The sequence below is a fragment of the Eleutherodactylus coqui genome, chromosome 9 (genome assembly GCF_035609145.1).
Source record: "Eleutherodactylus coqui strain aEleCoq1 chromosome 9, aEleCoq1.hap1, whole genome shotgun sequence".
NCBI classification, from domain to species: Eukaryota; Metazoa; Chordata; class Amphibia; order Anura; family Eleutherodactylidae; genus Eleutherodactylus; species Eleutherodactylus coqui.
The window spans coordinates 117,815,912-117,834,972 of NC_089845.1; the positions used below are offsets into that span (position 1 = coordinate 117,815,912).

Here is a 19,061-nt window from a genome sequence, read left to right on the forward strand (position 1 = left end):
ACAAGGATTTTTCAGCACAAAAATGTCATTTTAGGTAAATAAATTGCACTTTTGCTATTTATCATATTCGCTATCATATACTGTAAAGGGATCATGCCTACAGCCGTATACGTAAACTGCTGCAAGGAGACCCGCAGTGTTTTACACATTTCCAGCCATATGTGCTGCAGGCAGAGAGCTGTCAGAGTCTGCGTATGGCACTGCGCATACTCGCAAATCACACGGATAAGCACTGTTTTTTTTTTAAAGGAAAAAATTTAATTCCCCGCTCTGTTACATATGTAGAGAAATAGAGCATGCTGTGATTTCTCTTGCATATCGATACACATTGTCCACACGTCGTGTGCATGGATATAATGAAAGTCCATTGACCTTCATTGCCTCCATTCACCGCATTTCACGTGGCCCTGCAACACACACGTGATACGTGGTGAAAAGTGCATAAGCACCAACACAAGTTATCTCAAAGTGTGGTGACCACAAATGAACTGGAAACTTGCGCTGAATATGGTGCAATAAATTTAAGGCGGTGAACCAAGCCATGTAGTAGCTGGTACCCTTGAGAGCAGCCGATTGCTGAAAGGGGAGCAGTTGATATTCCGGTTATGAACTAGGGTATCACATACTTGTTTAACTCTCAGTGGGGATCCACTGAAATGACATATGCCCACTTTTTCCTATAGAAGACTTGTAACCCAGAGATGTAGGCAGCTTCCTGACTATAGCCAGTAGTGTGGTCTATTAACTAAAGGTCTCCTCTTAACCCTTTGCAATCCAATTTTGGATTCAGGGTTTCCTAGGGGGCTTTCTCTTTCTGCCATTATACAATGGCGCCATCTGCTAGCTAGAGCCAGTACTGCAGTATGTGACATGCTGGAGAGGCCCCCGACAACAGAGCGGCCAGCAATATGCAGTAAGAATACCCTGCCGGATGTCTTCCAACATCGGAGCTGTACAAGCTTAAATCAGAATGTCTTTAGACGTCAGACAGTGGATTGGAAAAGGTTAAATTTAACATGCACAGTAGGACAATAAACAAGGGATGCTTCAAAATGGATTCGTCTTTAATAAACGCGTGTTTGTCTTTAAAGGAATTTTATAAAGCTTTCCAATGACTTCTTTTTTATTACGTTACTATGTATTTGAGCTACTGAATTTGAGTTGCCCATGAACAATACTTTCTCATGGTTACATTCCTCGTCATACTGTAATTATAAACAATAAAAAAAAGCACTTTAATTGCTGCAAAATCCACAGAATGGCAACTTTGCTAGAGACCTCGATCTGGTAGCAAGCTGAACCTCCTTTGGCCTTCAAAACCGCAGCAGTTCCTGTTCGGATAAATTCTATTACTGTAGGTGTTGAAATCGTTCCACAGGAATATTGGACAAGTAGAGCATTTTGCATCTGCGGCAAATTAGATTTGACTCACTCTGAACAGCTAACAGGAAAGGTTCATCAATTAATGCAACTTGCAAAAAGAATTCTGACCCTCCTATCAGCACTGTGCAACAGAATCTGGATTCATATGACCAGGAAATATTTTTTCACTAATTAGCGATTCTGTGTTTGTGCTCTTTTGCACATTGGAGTTTTGCCTTTCTATTTCTTTTAGACAGTAATGGCGCTCAGACAGGTCGCCTGATGTTATAGCCCATCTGTGCGAAGGAATGACGTTGTGCATTCAGACATGGTAGTTGGAGCACCAGTGTTGTATTCAGCTGTCATTTGCCTAAGGCTAGTTCCATGTGGGCGATCGTGATATCGCTGCGAGAAAATTGTGGCGAAATCGCATTTTTGTTTAGGCAATTTTTGAGCATCAGCAATGTTTTTTCTTGTTAAAAATCGTGCAGCGCTGCCGCATGCGGTTATCACATGAAAGCAATAGGAGTTTCTAATGTTAAAAACACATCACAAGTTTGTGCGTTGCGATGCAATAAAAAGGTGGCTCCATAGGGAAATAAGAGGTAGAAAAAAAAAAAAACTCCGAAAGAAAGGACATGCCACAATTTTTTTTTCACACCACATTGCATGAGTAAAAACATGGCAAATGGGAATGAAATCATTGAAAATCATTGTTTTCATAATTCTGTGTTTTCATTCACTCTCATGTCACGCTATTTAATCCCCTGTGTGAAAACAGCCTAAGGGCTCAGTCAGACGGGCGTTTATTGCCGCGATTTGCGCATGCGCATGCGTCCGGCGATTTTATAAAACCATTGCTTTGCAATGGTATCGGACACGAGTGCTTTTTATGCGCTCGTCCGATAAATTATAGAACAAAAAATCGCAGATCGCACCTATCTGCGATCTGCGATTCCTGTTCTCTTCTGTATATGCGCTCAATGGGGCTGGCGGCAGCAGCGCTGACCCCATTGAGAACATATAGAAGACAAATCATTCTTCTCTGCCACAGCTGTAACAGCTGTGGCAGAGAAGAACGATGTTTGCCCATTGAATTCAATGGAGCGGCAATACAGCCGCTCCATTGAAAGCAATGGGCTGCCGGCGTGCGCGGGGTGAATTGTCGGGAAGGGGTTAAATATATAAACCCTTCCCTGCAATTCATCCTAAAATGTGTTAAAATAAAAAAAAATTGTATACTCACCTTTCCGCTGCAGCCGGAGTCCAGCCGCGGCCGCTGTCAGTTCTCCTGAACTGCTTCTTGGCACTATTCAGCCGGCGGGGATTTAAAATCCCCGCCTGCTGAATGATCTGCCTCTGATTGGTCACAGCCTGACCAATCAGAGGCTGAAAACACTCACACACCCATTCATGAATTCATGAATGGGTGAGTGACTGCTGCCTCTCAGCGCTGAGCCAATCAGGGGCAGGTCTGACTCACATCCATTCATGAATTCATGAATGGGTGTGAGTGAGGCATGCCTCTGATTGGCTCAGCGCTGAGCCAATCAGGGGGCAGGTCTGACTCACACCCCCTTCACACCCACTGCAGGACGGCCGCTCGGAGCTCCGGCTGCAGGCAGGTGAGCATACAATTTTTTTTTATTTTTACACATTTTAGGATGAATTGCAGGTAAGGGCTTATATATTTAAGCCCTTACTGACAATTCATCCCGGGCTCGCCCGCAGCGCATTGCTTTCAATGGAGACGGCTGTATTGCCTTCTCCATTGAATGCAATGCGCTGGACAGCTCCGGCCCGTTTCTAATGAAACGCGGCTAGGAGCAGATTTTCGGGCGATTTGCGGGCGACTTGCGCGCACCGGTCACGCGATTTGGGGATGCGCATCCGTCATGCGATCCGCAAATCGCGCGAAAAAACGCCCGTCTGACTAAGGCCTAACTGTACACAGCCTGTTCACCAGAACAATTCCTGACATCCTCCTCTAACTTCTCTCGTCAATGAATGTTGTATGAGCACAGTATACCTCTTCGCTGAATGTTCTTCTTTAGTTACTCTATGGTATATTCTTAACAGCATTGCATTAGAAAATCCCACGAGTTTGAGTTTTTCCAAATAATGGCATTAGCTAGTCTTGCACTGATGACCAGGTCTCATTCAACGTTGCTCAGATTGACGGATCATCTTATTGTTTTGTGGATTCACTCAAACCGATCCAAGCAAAACTTGTTCACTTGATATTATGCTGCACAGCGGGGTTGCGTGTCTAAGGCTTCATGCCCAAGGCCGTGTCGGACTCCACCAGTGGAATATCGCCTCAGAGTCTAACACGGCGCCCCCTCAAAGACCCCATACTAACCTCTCTTGATTAGTTGTGCGAGTGCTGTGCAGCGAGCCGGCGCGCATGCGCAGTGCAGCACATGATGCCCTGGCGGTGGGTGATTATAGGTAATCACGCGATACTTCCGCTGTGCTCACAGTGGAAGTATTGCGTGACGGACGGCTTCCACTGACTACAATTAGAACATGCCACGATTTCTTTCACGCTGCAGAATTACGCAGTAGAATTCCACAGCGTGAACATTGAAAGGCATAAAACCTAATAGCTGAGGGAAAACGTCGCGGATTCCCGCCGTGTGAAACCGCGGCAAAAATCCATCTGGGGCATTAGCCCGAAATTCTATATAGGGAAGCTCCAATTATGAAAGGGCTGTGTGTCTAATAAAGTAGCCACTCGATGTGTTTACCTAATTTCTAGTTCACCTTCGGTCTGCAATTTGAAAAAAAAACACATTATGTAAATTAACATTTATGAAAACTCCACCATTTCAGCAAATATCCCTGTACTCTCCAGAGTTGACAGACTACAATTATATAAATACTTCTGGGAAGATCTGACTGAGTCTAGTCATTAGTTCCTTTCTGTGATCAGATGATGTTAACAGAATAATATTTTTAGTACAAAACAAATATTTTAGATCATCAGGTCTAATTGAGTATTTATTTCTTCTCATCATGAATTCTAAACAGCGATCAGTCAGAAAGTACTTTATAGTGAGGAATTGTACGAGGCTACGATAGTGTTGCACAGACTTAGACCTTGGTATATGCTGGGGAAGAAAGCTGTGCCAACATGGTGTCTAAAAAGTTCCAAAGACAATGCTGTAATACACGTGCTTTGTTGTGATTGGTATAAATTTGTTTCTAGAGCTGCATACTGCAATAGTGAAACACATATAAAGAAGTTGTTTGGGCAAGATAACAACTTTTTAAAACCAGATCCAACTCTGTTACCTAATAAAAGTAGCGGTACTTAGCTACTATCCTTTAATGCAGCGCTGCAGCCCCGAGGTTCTTGTGGCCTTTGTTGTGAGATGGCTACCATCTGACCGCTGCATTCAATCAGAGACCACAACGGTCGGTTGCCATTCTCTGGGTATATCCATTCAGATGCCGTCAACGAATATGCCAGAAGAGCGGCATTGGATGCAACTTTAGGCTACATTTTCATACAGCGTTAGAATCCCTGTTTTATTGCATTTCTACTGCTTTTTTGAGGTGCACACTAATTTCACTAAGATACGTTTTTCTGATGCAGTTTTTTAAAGAGGAGCTTCTCCAGGTGAAACAGATGATTTCAATGTACTTTATGTATCATAATTGTGATCTCGAAAAACTATGGTGTTTCATGGCAAAATGCATGAAGTTTTCAGTATGCGTTTTTGAGTGCAATTAACAAGCACTTTCAAAACACAGTAGAAATGCCATAAAAACTCAGTAAAACAGCAATTCAAATACCACGTGGAAACCCAGCCTGAAAAAGACTGATAAGCTAAACTTATGGGCTAAAACTAGGTAACATAGTAGGTTAGGCTGAATGAAGACAATGTCCATCTAGTTCAGCCTGTTTCCACACACCCCTTGTTGATGCAGAGGAAGGCAAAAAAAAAAACAAGGCAGAAGCCAATTTAGCACAATCGGAGGAAAAAATCCTTCCCGACTCCATAATGTCAGAATAATCCCTGGTGACCAGCTGGGTCCAGGGATGTAAGTGTTATACTTACCTTCCCCATTGTTCCCCCGATTCCAGCGCTGGAAGCCAATGCTTAATGCATTGAGCGGCACGGCTAAGCAGTCCGCTGATTTTAAAATTTGAATGGGCGGACTACTTAGCATTGCTAACATCGGGGGACTGACAGAGAAGGCAAGTATAACACATCCCCAGACTCAGCGGGTGACCTACTTTGGCCAATAAGCTTAGCTTATAGTGCTAAAAGTAGGTGACAGATTCCTTTTAAAAAGACACTTTAATTGATGGACGGACTTTTAATAAGTTGTTGAACAAGTGAGAACACACAAGTAAGGACAGTCTGCAGACTGATAATTATGTATAATACTTAAACTGCAAGTGAGAAGAAAAAGTAAGTAACAATTACACTATAAATTACACAGAAAAGAAACCTCAAATGTCATCCCTGAAACGAAATTGCATCACATGCCTTGTAGTGATGGCCTATGCCTCTCATGTCTAGCACATATTTGCCAGCCCCAAATACTTCTACTAGACACGGAGGGAGGATTTATTAAATGGTGGAAGTCTTATGCCAGGTTTTAGCAGCAATAAAAAGGAGAAAGATGCACTGCTTTTTAATAAGTTTGGCGCCTTTTTCCTGTCAATGAGCCAGAAATTAAAATCTAAAACAGCTATGAGCTGGTATAGTTTAGTGCTATAAATTATTTAAGTCGCTGGTACAAATTATAGTAAATATGTTAGGCAGCAGGAGCCTACCCGCTCTTTCTCATGACTCTGGCATGATTTGCCATTTTTTAAAATCATGTTAAGGCACATTGCCCTGAATAAAATCCCTCTATGAAAGTCGTGGATCTGACTCACAATGTAAACTAGCACATAAGCATATAGAACTGTGACAGCTCTAAGGCTGGGTCCACACGGGGCGGATTCCCGACGGAAATCTTGCGGTTTGGCCGCAGCGAAAAAACGTGAGATTTCCGCCGGAAGAACCGTTGCTTTAAAATCCTTTTTTTTAATATTTCCCCCGCTATCACTTAGCGATGATGCGGGTAACCGCAGCCCATATGCAACGTTAATTGTGTATGGTCTGCGGGTTGGATGCCTCTACTTACATCAATGGAGGCCGTTTGAGTGAATTCTGTGGAAAAAAAGAGCATGTTGCGATTTTTGCTTCTGCTCGCAGAAAAAACTATTTGTATACTGGAGTGTGAAGGAAAATTCGAAAAAGCCTGCGTTCTACACCAGAAATTCCACGCAGACGCCGATCACGGAATCCACAATACCAATACAGTCGTGTGAGACCGGCCTAAGGAAAGAGACATGGCCTCAGAGGGGTAAATGGGGAAACAGTGATCAACGTTATAAGCGAAGATTGTTCTAGTTTTTGGTCTGTGCTCATACGATGTCCTGAATTCACCAATTACACCTTGCTGCTATACATATTTGTACAGTGCAGATAACTATAGGATTTTGTCACATTACCGAGCTAGAGGGCAAACGTGCTACTTTAAAACAAAATGAGCGAAACAGAAGTAATGCTGTAGTTAAAAAAAAAAAAAAAAAATGAACAAGAAGAAAAGCAGAACATGAGCTGTAGAAATAATAAGAACGGATGGCTTTTAATTATAGAAACATTAAATCTCTAACACAGGGGCTATTTGTGAAAAGCCCAAAGGTGCCTGAGAGTGTTTGCACAGCTGACCTACTAAAAGCTCCCGATATGTATTTTCTCAGCTATAGAAGAGAGCATACCTGTTACGGTTTTTGTTTTGACAGGACTGCTGGCATACTCAGACGGCTGATTCGATGCCTGCTTTGCCAAGGGCGTGCTGCCAAGTGACACCTCATCCTCCTTCTTCCTCGACAGTGGCATGGCAAGAGGAGCGGATCCCAGCGGCTGAGGAGAAAAAAAAGCAGAAAAAATAAACATTGCAATGTTGTACATTCGGCAGGTGAAAGGTAAAACTGGTATAATTAAGTGTTTAGCAGGTTCACAGGATCTCTGCCAGAGCAGAGTCAGAAACAGGAGCTGTTATTGTTTGCCTTTCAATAACTGGACTGATTTTTAGGGGCTCTAAAAATGAAATCACAACAGAATTGAGAAAGGTGCACAGATAAACGCGGCGTATTGGACAGGGTTGGTTTGCATCCATAGACAAATATTTCTTTGTGGAAGTCGTGTAGGAACTACAGAAAATAATTTCCAAAAATAATATGCAATATTTCAAAGGAGATTAATACTGCTGACCTGTCCTCAAGATCGGTCATCAACATCAGATCACTGGGGATCCAACTCCCATTGATCATGCCGATCATCCGATGCTATGGCATTCGTGCAAGCACTGAGTCGTAAACTGTGTAGTAGCAGTGCCAAGTATTTCAAGGTCAATCCCAATTATTTGAATCTCATTCACAAAAGTGTAGAAAGGCCATGTTAGTGATAAATGTTACGTCACAGGCCGAAGAAGAGGCCGCAGTGCTTGCCCAGAGCACCTCAGCCCCTTCAAATAGCTGATCAACGAGGATGCCATGAGAGTCATTCCATGTCAAGTGGTCTAAAACATAAAAAAAAGTCCACAACTTCTTATCTCAGATTTTGTTCCAAATTGGTGCATTACACACCCATGGTATCAAAAGAACTCTCCCAAAGTTTCAGGTTCCTACAGCTAATGGTTCCTGAGTTAGACCGCCCTGTTTAGGAGGGTGTCTACAAGTGCGCGTACAACAATGAATAAAATAGCATTTATTAGCTATTAATAAATCTGGAACTACATGATTATAAACGCTAAAAATTGGAGGTTCTGCACAACTTTTTATGCTAAGTTTAATGGTACCATCGTGAACTTTTCTGGTTCCAAAGCTAACTTGAAAGCTTTGCTCAAAGGGTGCATCAAAATCTGTCATTTTCCGTGGAAGTAAATTTGGGCCAGGGTTTGGGCCACTATAGCATCTACCCAAAAGGTGACACAAACCTGATATTTGTACCATGTATTATACTAGTGGTAGGCACTATTCTGGTGAATTTTCACCTCCTGAAGACCTAGAGGCACTTTACAGCAATCCATCAAATATGCCGTTGTTTATAAAACTTACCAATTTTCAAGCTTAATTAAAAAAAAAAAAAAAGAGTCAGTTTAAATGTTTTTTTTTTCCTTCCTGACACTATGTGAAAGAGAATTTCTATTAGATCAGTAAGATTTCATTTTGCAATGCCACCTATGGTGTGGTTATAATTTCCATCAACATATGGGGGGGGGTTATGCGTGCGATATCGCCGCGAGAAACTGCACACAACACAGCTGCGATTTTCTAGCGGCGATATTGCTATCACCTTACTGAAAGAGGCCATATATATATATATACATATATATATATATTTATTTATTTTAAAAAAAAATATTTTACACTTTTTTATTTTACCAAGTGTACCTACCTGCAGATTTTGCTGTGGATCTGTGAGTAACTTGTAGCTAAATCCGTAACAAGTTATATTTGCTGCAGAATTTAACTTCCTTATTGCACTGAATGGGGAAAACATTGAAGATATCCACAACACCAATTACCATGCTACAGATTTAAAATTGGCACAAGAAGTCAATTGATGCTGCAGATCTTTAGGCAGCATGAGAATGAGATTTCTGTAAATGCCATTCACTTTTCTGCTACTGTAATATATTGCACAATCTGCACACAAAATATGCAGCCTATCCAACCCAAGTAAACATACATTTGTTTCCATCTAGTTGTTCCATTCTGCCCCCACTGTGTCCAGCGCCATTGCTCTGGGTCTCCCCTCTGACATCATGTTTACAGGTTGCCCGAGCCGATTTACGGAACTTCACAGCCAATTGATCACTGAGCTTGGTTATTGGCTACAGCACATGTGACATCCCGTAAATGGGGCGGGACTGCAGTGGGCAAACAAGCATTGAGTGGAGGAGTAAGCAATGTCGTGGGACACAGAGGGAGCGGGGAGAGGTGAGTATAAGCCTATTTGTTAAGTTGCTGCTTGGGGAGCTGGTTTTACACTGGAACTATAACTCAGTCAACCTCCATTAGACCTAAAGCAAAGCACACACTACTGCGCTTTTGTTTTGAGTTTAAAGAAAGGAACCAAAATGGATTTTAACGTTTCCGTTCTTTAAACATTGCTGTCAATGGAAAACGGAAGCAAATGGACAGCGGTTTGTTTAAGTTTTTCACTTCCATTTTCTTTCTATTTAGCTGTTCCCACAACAGTACAGCTAGACGAAAACAAAACACGCTAGTGTAAATAAAAGTCAAATCGTTTTGAGCAATGTCTAACAATAGGATAGAAAATACTGATAAGCAAAAGTAGCTCCATTCCCTTTGGCAAACATAGCCCTCTGAAGCTACAATATAGTCAAAATTGGAATATATAAGCAATGCAGATAATAGGGTATGTAATCAGAGAATATAAAACAGTAGCTCTCAGTCCAGGAGGGACTGCTGGAGAGAAGAACTTTTATGTGTATGACCAGCTTTAAAAATACGATCACAGCGATTCAACTCAAAGGGTTACCTGTTGAGGCTGTCGGTCGCCTTTTTTCTGAGGTTGGTATAGAAGCCATGTATACAACACTGGGTCAACATTCAGCGCTAAACCTTGTATACTCGCCAACAGGACGGCACCTAGAAGAAAAATGCATGACTATGATTAAACTTCATCACTAGTTAATAAAAGGGAATATCTAGAAAAACAAAGCTTCGGTCCAAGGGACATTAAATGTATTCACCAGTTTTAAACAAACACTCTCTTTGCAAGACCTGAGGGAGGAAAAGCTATATAGAAATTCTTCCAAGTTTTTGTTTCTACTGAGTTTTTCTATCTTCAGATGGAGACTAACTAAGGGATGGGGCTTCAGTAAAAGGAGAGGTGTAATATATACTGTATGTTCTGCTTTGCAGACATAGGAGCAAAAGATAGACCTGCACTGCAACAAGCAAGTCCTATCCTTAAAGGGGTTGTCTCATGAAAGCAAGTGGGGTTATGCACTTCTGTATGGCCATATTAATGCACTTTGTAATATACATTGTGCATTAATTATGAGCCATACAGAAGTTATTCACTTACCTGTTCCGTTGCTGGCGTCCTCGTCTCCATGGATCCGTCTAAAATCGCCTCTTCTGGCGATTTTAGACGCGCTTGCGCTGTGCGGTCTTCTCCCTTCTGAATGGGGCCGCTCGTGCCGGAGAGCTGCTCCTCGTAGCTCCGCCCCGTCACGTGTGCCGATTCCAGCCAATCAGGAGGCTGGAATCGGCAATGGACCTCACAGTGACGATCCCAGCGGCCATCTTACTAAGGTAAGTAAGAAGAAGGAAGAAGTCGCCACAGCGCGGGGATTCGGGTAAGTACTACCCGTTTTTTTTTTTTAACACATGCATTGGGTTTGTCTCGCGCCGAACGGGGGGCCTATTGAATAAAAAAAAAAAACGTTTCGGCGTGAGACAACCCCTTTAACAAGCCTTAGGCTACCTATGCGTTTGCCAACGTGCGTTTTCACACTGACGCAATGCGTTTTTCTGTCAAAAACGTCCCCTAACCCTTCTGTATAGTAGTGACCCTCTGGCGCAACTTTCAGGTGCGTTAGAGTATCCGCAAGTGTTTCCCATTGTTTTGAATACGAAACCCAGCACTTGCGTGAACATCGCACGGCATGTGATGTGTTTTTCTGTCCCATTGAAAATAACAGGGAATGAACACAAAAAGATAGGACATGACACAAAAACATTGGTAATTTGTAGGGCTCCATTCAAAAGAATGGAGTTCATATTTGAGTGAGATTTTAGAGTCTCACAACACACAAATCTCATGCGAGATTCTCGGCCGTGTAAAACTGGCCTTACTCTATCGCAAGTGATGACAGAATGCCTTATGAAACCTAAAAAAACCTACTCAGAATGACTATTCTTTCTTCATTTCACTTTACAAAAAATGGGGAAAAAAGAGGTCACTAAGTCATATCTACCCCTAAATTATAGCAATGAAAACAATAAGTCTATCTAGAGTAGTCCTGTAGAGTTGAATGATGCAGCAGCATGCATGCTCCATTCAAGTGACCCTCCAGAAAAGAGTTTTGTCCTGAAACCAGAGGTTCGCTTTAAAGGGAACCTGCTTCAACAAACAGCAACATAAAATAAGTTCTGGTGTTGTTCAGTGAGGTGACTGGCAGCCACAGAATGTGTTTATAGTCACCTGCTTCCCATGTGTCTGCTCGTGAAGTCTACAAGTGGTCTGAAATTCTGACTCTCTTTAGACCAACGTGTGTGCACTCTCCTATAGACATCTAAGGGAGCTTGTGTGCACAACGGTATGAGAAGTGTCATTTTCGGACTGTGTGCGGACCTCACATGTGCACAAAACCGGAACGGGGACTATAAAAAATACATCTCTCAGCTCCCAGTCACGAACAGCACCATAACTTAGTTTAACTGTTTGGTGAGACGGCTTCCCTTTTAATGCTTCTCTGCACCTAAGTGGGTAGAGTGAGACGAATAGCTGGAAAAAGGATCCCGTTTCTGTGATCAGTGGGGTCCCAGCTGTGAGTCTGTGAGAGATCAAAGTTTACTTTTGGGAATACCCCTTTAAATCAATAACTTGTATTCATTGGACTTGCTGAGATAACTTTCCTTGAAGGTAAAGTGCTTCCAGTAAGCAGCATATTGTGATCAGATAGTGGATATGTAACAATGTTATTTCTGTGGACCCCTATTCAGTCATCTTTCTAGTAAATACCTGTATTCCCAATTCTAGATCATCGTGTCTCAGAACTTCGGATTGAGCTATTCCTCTGTTAGTCCTCTTGGAAACGTGTTAACATTAAAAATAATGTAAACTAAATCGATAACTGGGTGTTACCATTCTCTTTGTAAAAGTGGTTTCGCCACACATCTGACACTGACTGGAAAATGCCAGACTGTAGGGATACATCCCCAATGAGTAACACTCAGTTGTTAATCTATACATATATTTCTGGTAGGAAGAACAGAGGAACAACAAAGAGTTCTTAAAAAAAAAAGCTTTAGGCCGCCTGTAGATGGCCGGTCGGATCACAGCGGGATGCGGACCCGTGTCCCTGCAGAGGCCTGCGGCTTACCCGCTCCTGGCATCTTCATTCTCTGCTATGAGTCCGCCAGCTGGCGCATGCGCAGAGAGGAGCCGGCCTGTCACCACTGACATTTCTGTGCTGGCCTCCTCGAGACCCGTAGAGAAATAGAACATGCCGCGATTTGTTTTCCGCGTGTGTTTTCACGGGGACAAATCACGGCCGTCGGCCTAGAATTGCGTTATCTAATGCAATCCTATGCAGGCTGGCATGGTCGGAAATTCTGCGGGAAATCCCGCAGTGGAATTACCGCCAGTGTGCAGGGGGCCTTAGAATTGCAAGATTATAGGGAATACAATCCAAATACTAACGACCACCTGTCCATCCTTGAGTTACATGCTCCGCCCCTGATCACATGACGGTAACATGATCAAAAGTCATAAAACATGCAGAGCCTAACAGCAGCTATGTGCTTACACAACCTGTGATAATGTCACTGTCCTGTGATAAGTTACCTGGGCTTTAAGTCCGTGAGTGAGTTACATGCTCTACCTCTGATCACATGACTGTGACATCATCATAAGTCCTTCATCCCTGTGCAGATTATGGGCGGACTACATCCTCTACAAACCCCACAGCCTCAGTCGCTATGGAATACTGACGACCACCTGTCTGTGAGTGACTGTGTGAGTTGCATATGAAGATGCCACCGTCATGGGATCAGTCACCGGGGCTCTGAGCTCTGCCACTGATCACATGATGGTGACGTCATCACAAGTCCTTCACCTTATTAAATACCTGTAGAGCCAGACAGCAGCCATTTGCTTACAGCACCTGTGACGATGTCACCGTCATGTGATAAGTCACCTGTGTGGGAAAAGTCCAGGGGGTGATCAGTGTGTGCAGGACTCTGCTGTGCTGCCTGTGATGCCTGTTGTATGGGATGAAAAATGTATGTAGCAGAACAATATGTGATGTACATGTAGCAGAGCTATGTGGTGCACTACGCCACCAAAAACACTGGTGTTATACATTTTTTTAAATAATTACTAGATATATACTAAAGGAGACATGTCCAAAGAGTTGACAGGTCGGCTTTAATACCAGCTAAAGGTAAGCTAGGAATATTAAAAGAGTTTTATCACATTTAGGAAAGTGTTGTTACATTAATGGATCTGTGTCTTCATGAACACCAGGTAGTGTTGTATCTGTTCACACAAAGTGGAATTAGATGTAGAGTGTCTGAAGTGGACATACTGCCGAAAATCTGCATTTGGTATGGATTTTGACATTGATTTTAGTGCGAAGGGGGGGAATCTGCACTGCAAATCCGCTGCTATAATTAAAATCTTGGGTATCCAATATCTGCACTGTGGGCTGTTTTCTGCGAGCATTTAGTGCAGATTTTTTCACCAGGGGGTGGATGGGATTTTGAAATAATCATCCACTTTGCTGCTACTGTTAATGCCACAGAGTCCAGATGAAAAATCCATGGCAAAGTACGGTTCCAATCCTCTAGAACAATGGAGAGCAGATAACCCTTCTCTGAACACCACAACACACTATATGGTTATCGTGAAGAAGAAAAATTCTAGCTCAGCCAAAGAATCCGGCTGTCGTATAACAACTGGAGCCTCGTGTGCAGTAAATATTTAGATACAGCAAAAAAGTTTATTTTTGGAGCGAAGTTTATTATGTAATAATGTTCCCCTCCACTGTCACTAATTATATTGCACTAGAAGGGTATATACAAAATGCATGAGGTCAGCTCACAATGAAGGAGGAGATCATACCAACAACTGACTCTGCAACAAGTAAATATTTCTTATCGGTAAATACTTGCCAGCACTTTGTGACCTGTAACATTTATTTGTTCTACCAGACTGAAGACTTCATTTTCTACATGAAGACAAATACAATTATATCTAGTTTAACGAAGTATTTTTCAGGAAAACCCAACTGTTTTTGTGGCAGTTTTTCATGCAGTTATTTTGAGCCAAAGCCAGAAGTGGATTCAAGAGAAATGGGGAATCCAAAGAAAGGACTTTTACTTCTCCTTCTAACTTGATCCACTTTTGACTTTGTATCAACAAACTGCAAAAAAGAACTGCAGTGGCGTCTTTTCTGAAAAGCAATGCATGTGAACTCACTTTTAAGAAATCTCTGTCACATCTGACAATTTTACATGTAAAGAATATATTAGGCATTTACTCAAAATCTCAGATCTACACTGATACTTGTGGCAAATAATACCTACAAGGAAGCAAATAGTGCAGTGTGAGCAGCGCAATGCACCTCTCTGCCGCTCGTAATTTCCAATAGAAGTCAATGTAACTGATAGATTTATGTGCCATTCAGAACTCCCGCACTTGGGCATTTGTCCCAACGAAAAGTACATCATTGTACTTAATCGAATGATGAAAATCTGCCTTGTTCAATTGGCTACCTAAATAGCTGAAATGGCAATTTTGAAACAGACTTTTTGTTTAAAAAAATAAAAAGCCAGACAAATCACGTGAATCTTATGGATAAAGCATGTGCTTTGTAGTAGCAATTTTCAGCTGGCATTTTTTGGTCACAAATGCATTTTTTAGCTTTTTTTTACTGCAGAAAAGCCTATGGGAAAACGGCAGAAGAAAAATACCAGGGCCGAAGAATGCTGCAATTTGGACTCAAAATAAAAAATAGCAGAAGTGAAAAAAATAAAACAAAAAAACCTATAGTATTTTTAGGGCTTTTCATATTTTACTACTGAACTACAGCTAATATTTTGATACGGTGCTTTTTATAGGAAAAGAAAAGTGCCAGAAAGAACAGAAATGCAGCGTCTTATAAAAATAAAGACTATGTGACACTTATTACTGGTGCCCCATTTATAAACTAGGATTAGGTAAAGGATAGTACTGGGAACTCTGTTACTGGTGGCTTTTTTTTGCAGAATTATCACCTCCTGTCTTGGCTGCCATTATAGCACAAGGCCAAACACTCTTGACAACTCAATTGCTATAGCGTCTGCTGTGTGGATCAGAAGCCAGTCTCTCTATCCATGCTTTGATATGAGTCTCATATGCTTGCATTATCAGGCACCAATAATAGAAATTCCCGAAGTGCGTTTCAAGATTTTTCAGCTGTGGGCCATCATCAATAGTAGATCAGCGTTAACTCCGCCACCTGGGACCTCTGATCAGTTGTTCACCAGGCCTATGCACTCATGCACGTAGCTAACTTATACAGAAAGTAGACAGCTCCATTTCTACTGCAGTGGTCAGGCTTGGTAATACAGGCAAAGTTCTCAGATGTGAATGGAAACTTTGCCTGTAATATTCCAAGCCGAACCACCACAGTGTGAATAGAGCCATCTACTTCCTGCGGAAATCAGCTGAGCGCATGAAAAGCACCAGCCTGGTGAGCAACTGATCAGCGGGTGTCCCAAACCTCAGACCATTGATGTTCTACTGTTCATGACCTGAGGATAGGCAATCAATAGTTTGCCAGAGTTGATTAGTTCATGTCCGTTTGTAATCACTAGTTTCTGATTTACAAATGTACTACATACTAAGCGTGCCTGCACACGGGTGGAATTTCTGCCACGGTATTTTAAGCACATTGTCCGCCCCTGACCGCAGCCAATATACTTCTATGGGGATCCGCAGTTGTCCCCAGACGGACGGATTTGCATCGCGGATTTTCAGGCACTAGGAAAAAAAAGCTGCATGTCCTAATTTGGGTCAGATTCTGTGCGTGGAGACTCCAATACAAGTGAATTGACGCGTTTTTTCACGCAGTACATCCGCGGTGCAGCTGCGGATGAAGACACTGGTTGCTATGACATTAGAGGAAGTAGGCGTGGTAGGAAGCTGCAGGTTTTTCTGCGCGTTTTTCCGCAGCACATCCGCATATATCCGCGCGTGATTTTTCCCGCATCCGCACCTATCCGCAAGCACATTTAGGTGCCATACGCAGGTGTCTCGCACGTGAAAATCCGCTGGCGTAATCCGGAATGCTCATGTGCAGGCGTCCTACGGCCGGCTGCACACAGGCGTGACGGGCTCCGCCCCGGAATTCCTCGGCAGAGCCTGTCACGGCGCCCCCCAGAGACCCCCAAACTTACCTGCGGATCCGGCGTCCTCGCTCCCGCATGACGCTTCGGCATGATGCGCCGCAGCGTCACGTGACACGCCGGCCACTTCACATGACACGCCCACCGTGTCACATGACGCAGCCGGCCACGTCATATGACGCAGCAGCGGTAGGCGGGAAAGCGGTTTCACGCTATCTTTCCGCTGTGCTACAGTGGGAGATAGCGTGACGGACGGGCTTCCATTGACTGCAATGGAAGCCGTCCGCGCGTACACCCGCGGCAAATAGAGCATGCCGCGGGTGAGGACGGGTGATTTCACGGTGCGGAATTCCGCACCGTGAGCCCTGAGCTATTAGGTTCAATAGAACCTAATAGCTGCGGGCAACGCGGCGGACTTCCGCCGCAAATTACGCGGTGGAAATCCGTTCGTGGGAAGGAGCCCTAATTCTGACATTTTAGGTGGAAGAGCCTTTTATACGGTTGCCTAGTTTGGAAAAGTCATTTTCAAATATCTTATTTAGGGAATGCTGAATAATAATTTTCATCTATCAGCTAGAAAAGAGAGGCAAAATGTAGTGGCCTGGACAGCGCCTCTATATGTCTTGACCTGGTAGACCTATAATGCTTCACAGATGGTGATAGATGGAAGCAGTCAGAGTGGTGTAAAAAGAGGAAACTCTGTCCCTATGCAGGAACATCAGATGAGAGCATGCATGGAATTAAAGCTGGGAAGCCAGGTGGGCCCTCAGGACAAAACAGTGGAAGTGGAAATAAATAATTCCTGCGCTCAGGGTAACCCCAGGAGGGAACACCTTGTCAAGAGGCCATACGTGGGTATAGTCAAGTGCAATGACTATGCAATGAGGTTTCCACAGCAGAAGCGTCCGACGAGGTAAGAGAGCTCATCCATCATTCTGATTGGCGTTCTTTACAACTCTAACAGTCATATTGTGCTTGAGAAAGAGCTCCGAAACGCGTTACACTACTTTGTCCTATTTAATAAAACTCTACTTCTTCAATTCTTTACCGACCAATCTTTCCACCTCATTGCACTTGACCATACACACGTATGGCCTCCTGACAGAGTGTTCCCTCCTGAGGTTACCCTGAGTGCAGGAATTTTTTTCTTTCTTACCACTTCCACTGTTAGCTAGAAAAGAGAGCTACTACAAATAGTGTTTCTCACTCGAGAGGGTCTGGCATGTACATGCATTATTTGGACATCCTACTAATTCTAAAGATTATCTGTGTGATGGAGATGTACAAGGGCAACTGAATAGTTTCTACCAGCTTTCTGCAAAGATTACAGCTGGTCACTGAGTGTCCCATCAGTGGAACACCCTGTGATCAGCTTATTATTAAGAGACCCATCTAACAATAAGGAATTGTCCAAAGCAGACAAACTTGGTCCTACAGTCCAACACAGATATATTTAATACGGCACGTTTTTCATCAAACTTTCGATGCAGTATCAAGCAGTATTGTTTTCCTAAACACTCCAGTTACTTCAAGAGTCGAAAAAAAAAATCTATATTTGTTCCAATGATGTGCTCTGTTTTAATAAACATACATTTTAGAGCATTTGACATGGGAATGCATGCTAAAACCAGCTTTTGATTTTTCCCACGCAGATTTAATATTTACAGAATATATCAAGGCTGTGTGTGAGTGAAATTTCCATACGTGATGTTCAACAGGTGACCATATAAGCTCACAAGTGCAGTGCGAGGCCTCTACAGATGAAGGTGGGAGATGCAAAGCTTCACCCTGCCATTGCCAATGCAAATATTTTCATTCGACAAATCTTGATTAAATTCTGGATGCTGGCCGGCTTCGGCTTCCTACAAAATATTAATCTTTAGCAAACTTAACCAAGCTGAGGGAATGCTCTGGGATATATTGTATAATGATTCCCATATTGAGCGCCTGACAAGCTCTCTTTACAAGATCTCACAACATGCCAGATTTGGAGTGAACACAAACTGATTCATCATGTCTGTTCTACACATAAGATGTAAAATACACATGTACATCATCATCCATACATTGCTATAAATAAGCTGTGTAATAAATGCATAGCAGTCTCTACAACTGGTCTAATACAGAACAGTGCAAATAGTTTTAAAAGATGGAAGCTTACAGCCCCAATGTCCATTTATTGAAACCCTTTCTATATTCCCGGCGGCACGGAGAACTGTTGGCCATGCACTAGACTAGAGCGAAATCTCTAAATTCAGAAGAACCCCAGCACTTTAACTATCGATCATGTGATTGCATGTACTGTACTGCAATACTTCAGTATTGCAGTACATTGTGCAGTTGCAGGCATTCTATTAAGCTGGGCTTACACGGGAGTATTCCAATTGCAGAAGCAGCGATTTGCGTTTGGGAGGAGGATCCGCAGCAAAGCGCAGTCATTTTCGTTCATACCCGAGGATATGAACTGTGCATTCCGCAAATGGAAGAAAAATCGCAGCATCCTCTAGTTTGCCACAGATTCTGTGTCGTCTGCCTC

The 19,061-nt window shown here is 42.8% G+C and overlaps 1 protein-coding gene across 1 annotated transcript in view; it reads right to left on the reverse strand.

Annotated features, from left to right (window-relative positions):
* Nucleotides 1–19,061, reverse strand: part of VPS13B (vacuolar protein sorting 13 homolog B) — a 968,736-nt gene that overhangs the window by 557,870 nt on the left and 391,805 nt on the right. The window contains exons 20-21 of the mRNA XM_066578394.1: nucleotides 9,942–10,051; nucleotides 7,151–7,295 (exon numbers count right to left, since the gene is read on the reverse strand). Of these exons, the coding sequence (XP_066434491.1) occupies nucleotides 7,151–7,295; nucleotides 9,942–10,051 (255 nt within the window). The remainder of the gene's footprint in view (nucleotides 1–7,150; nucleotides 7,296–9,941; nucleotides 10,052–19,061) is intronic.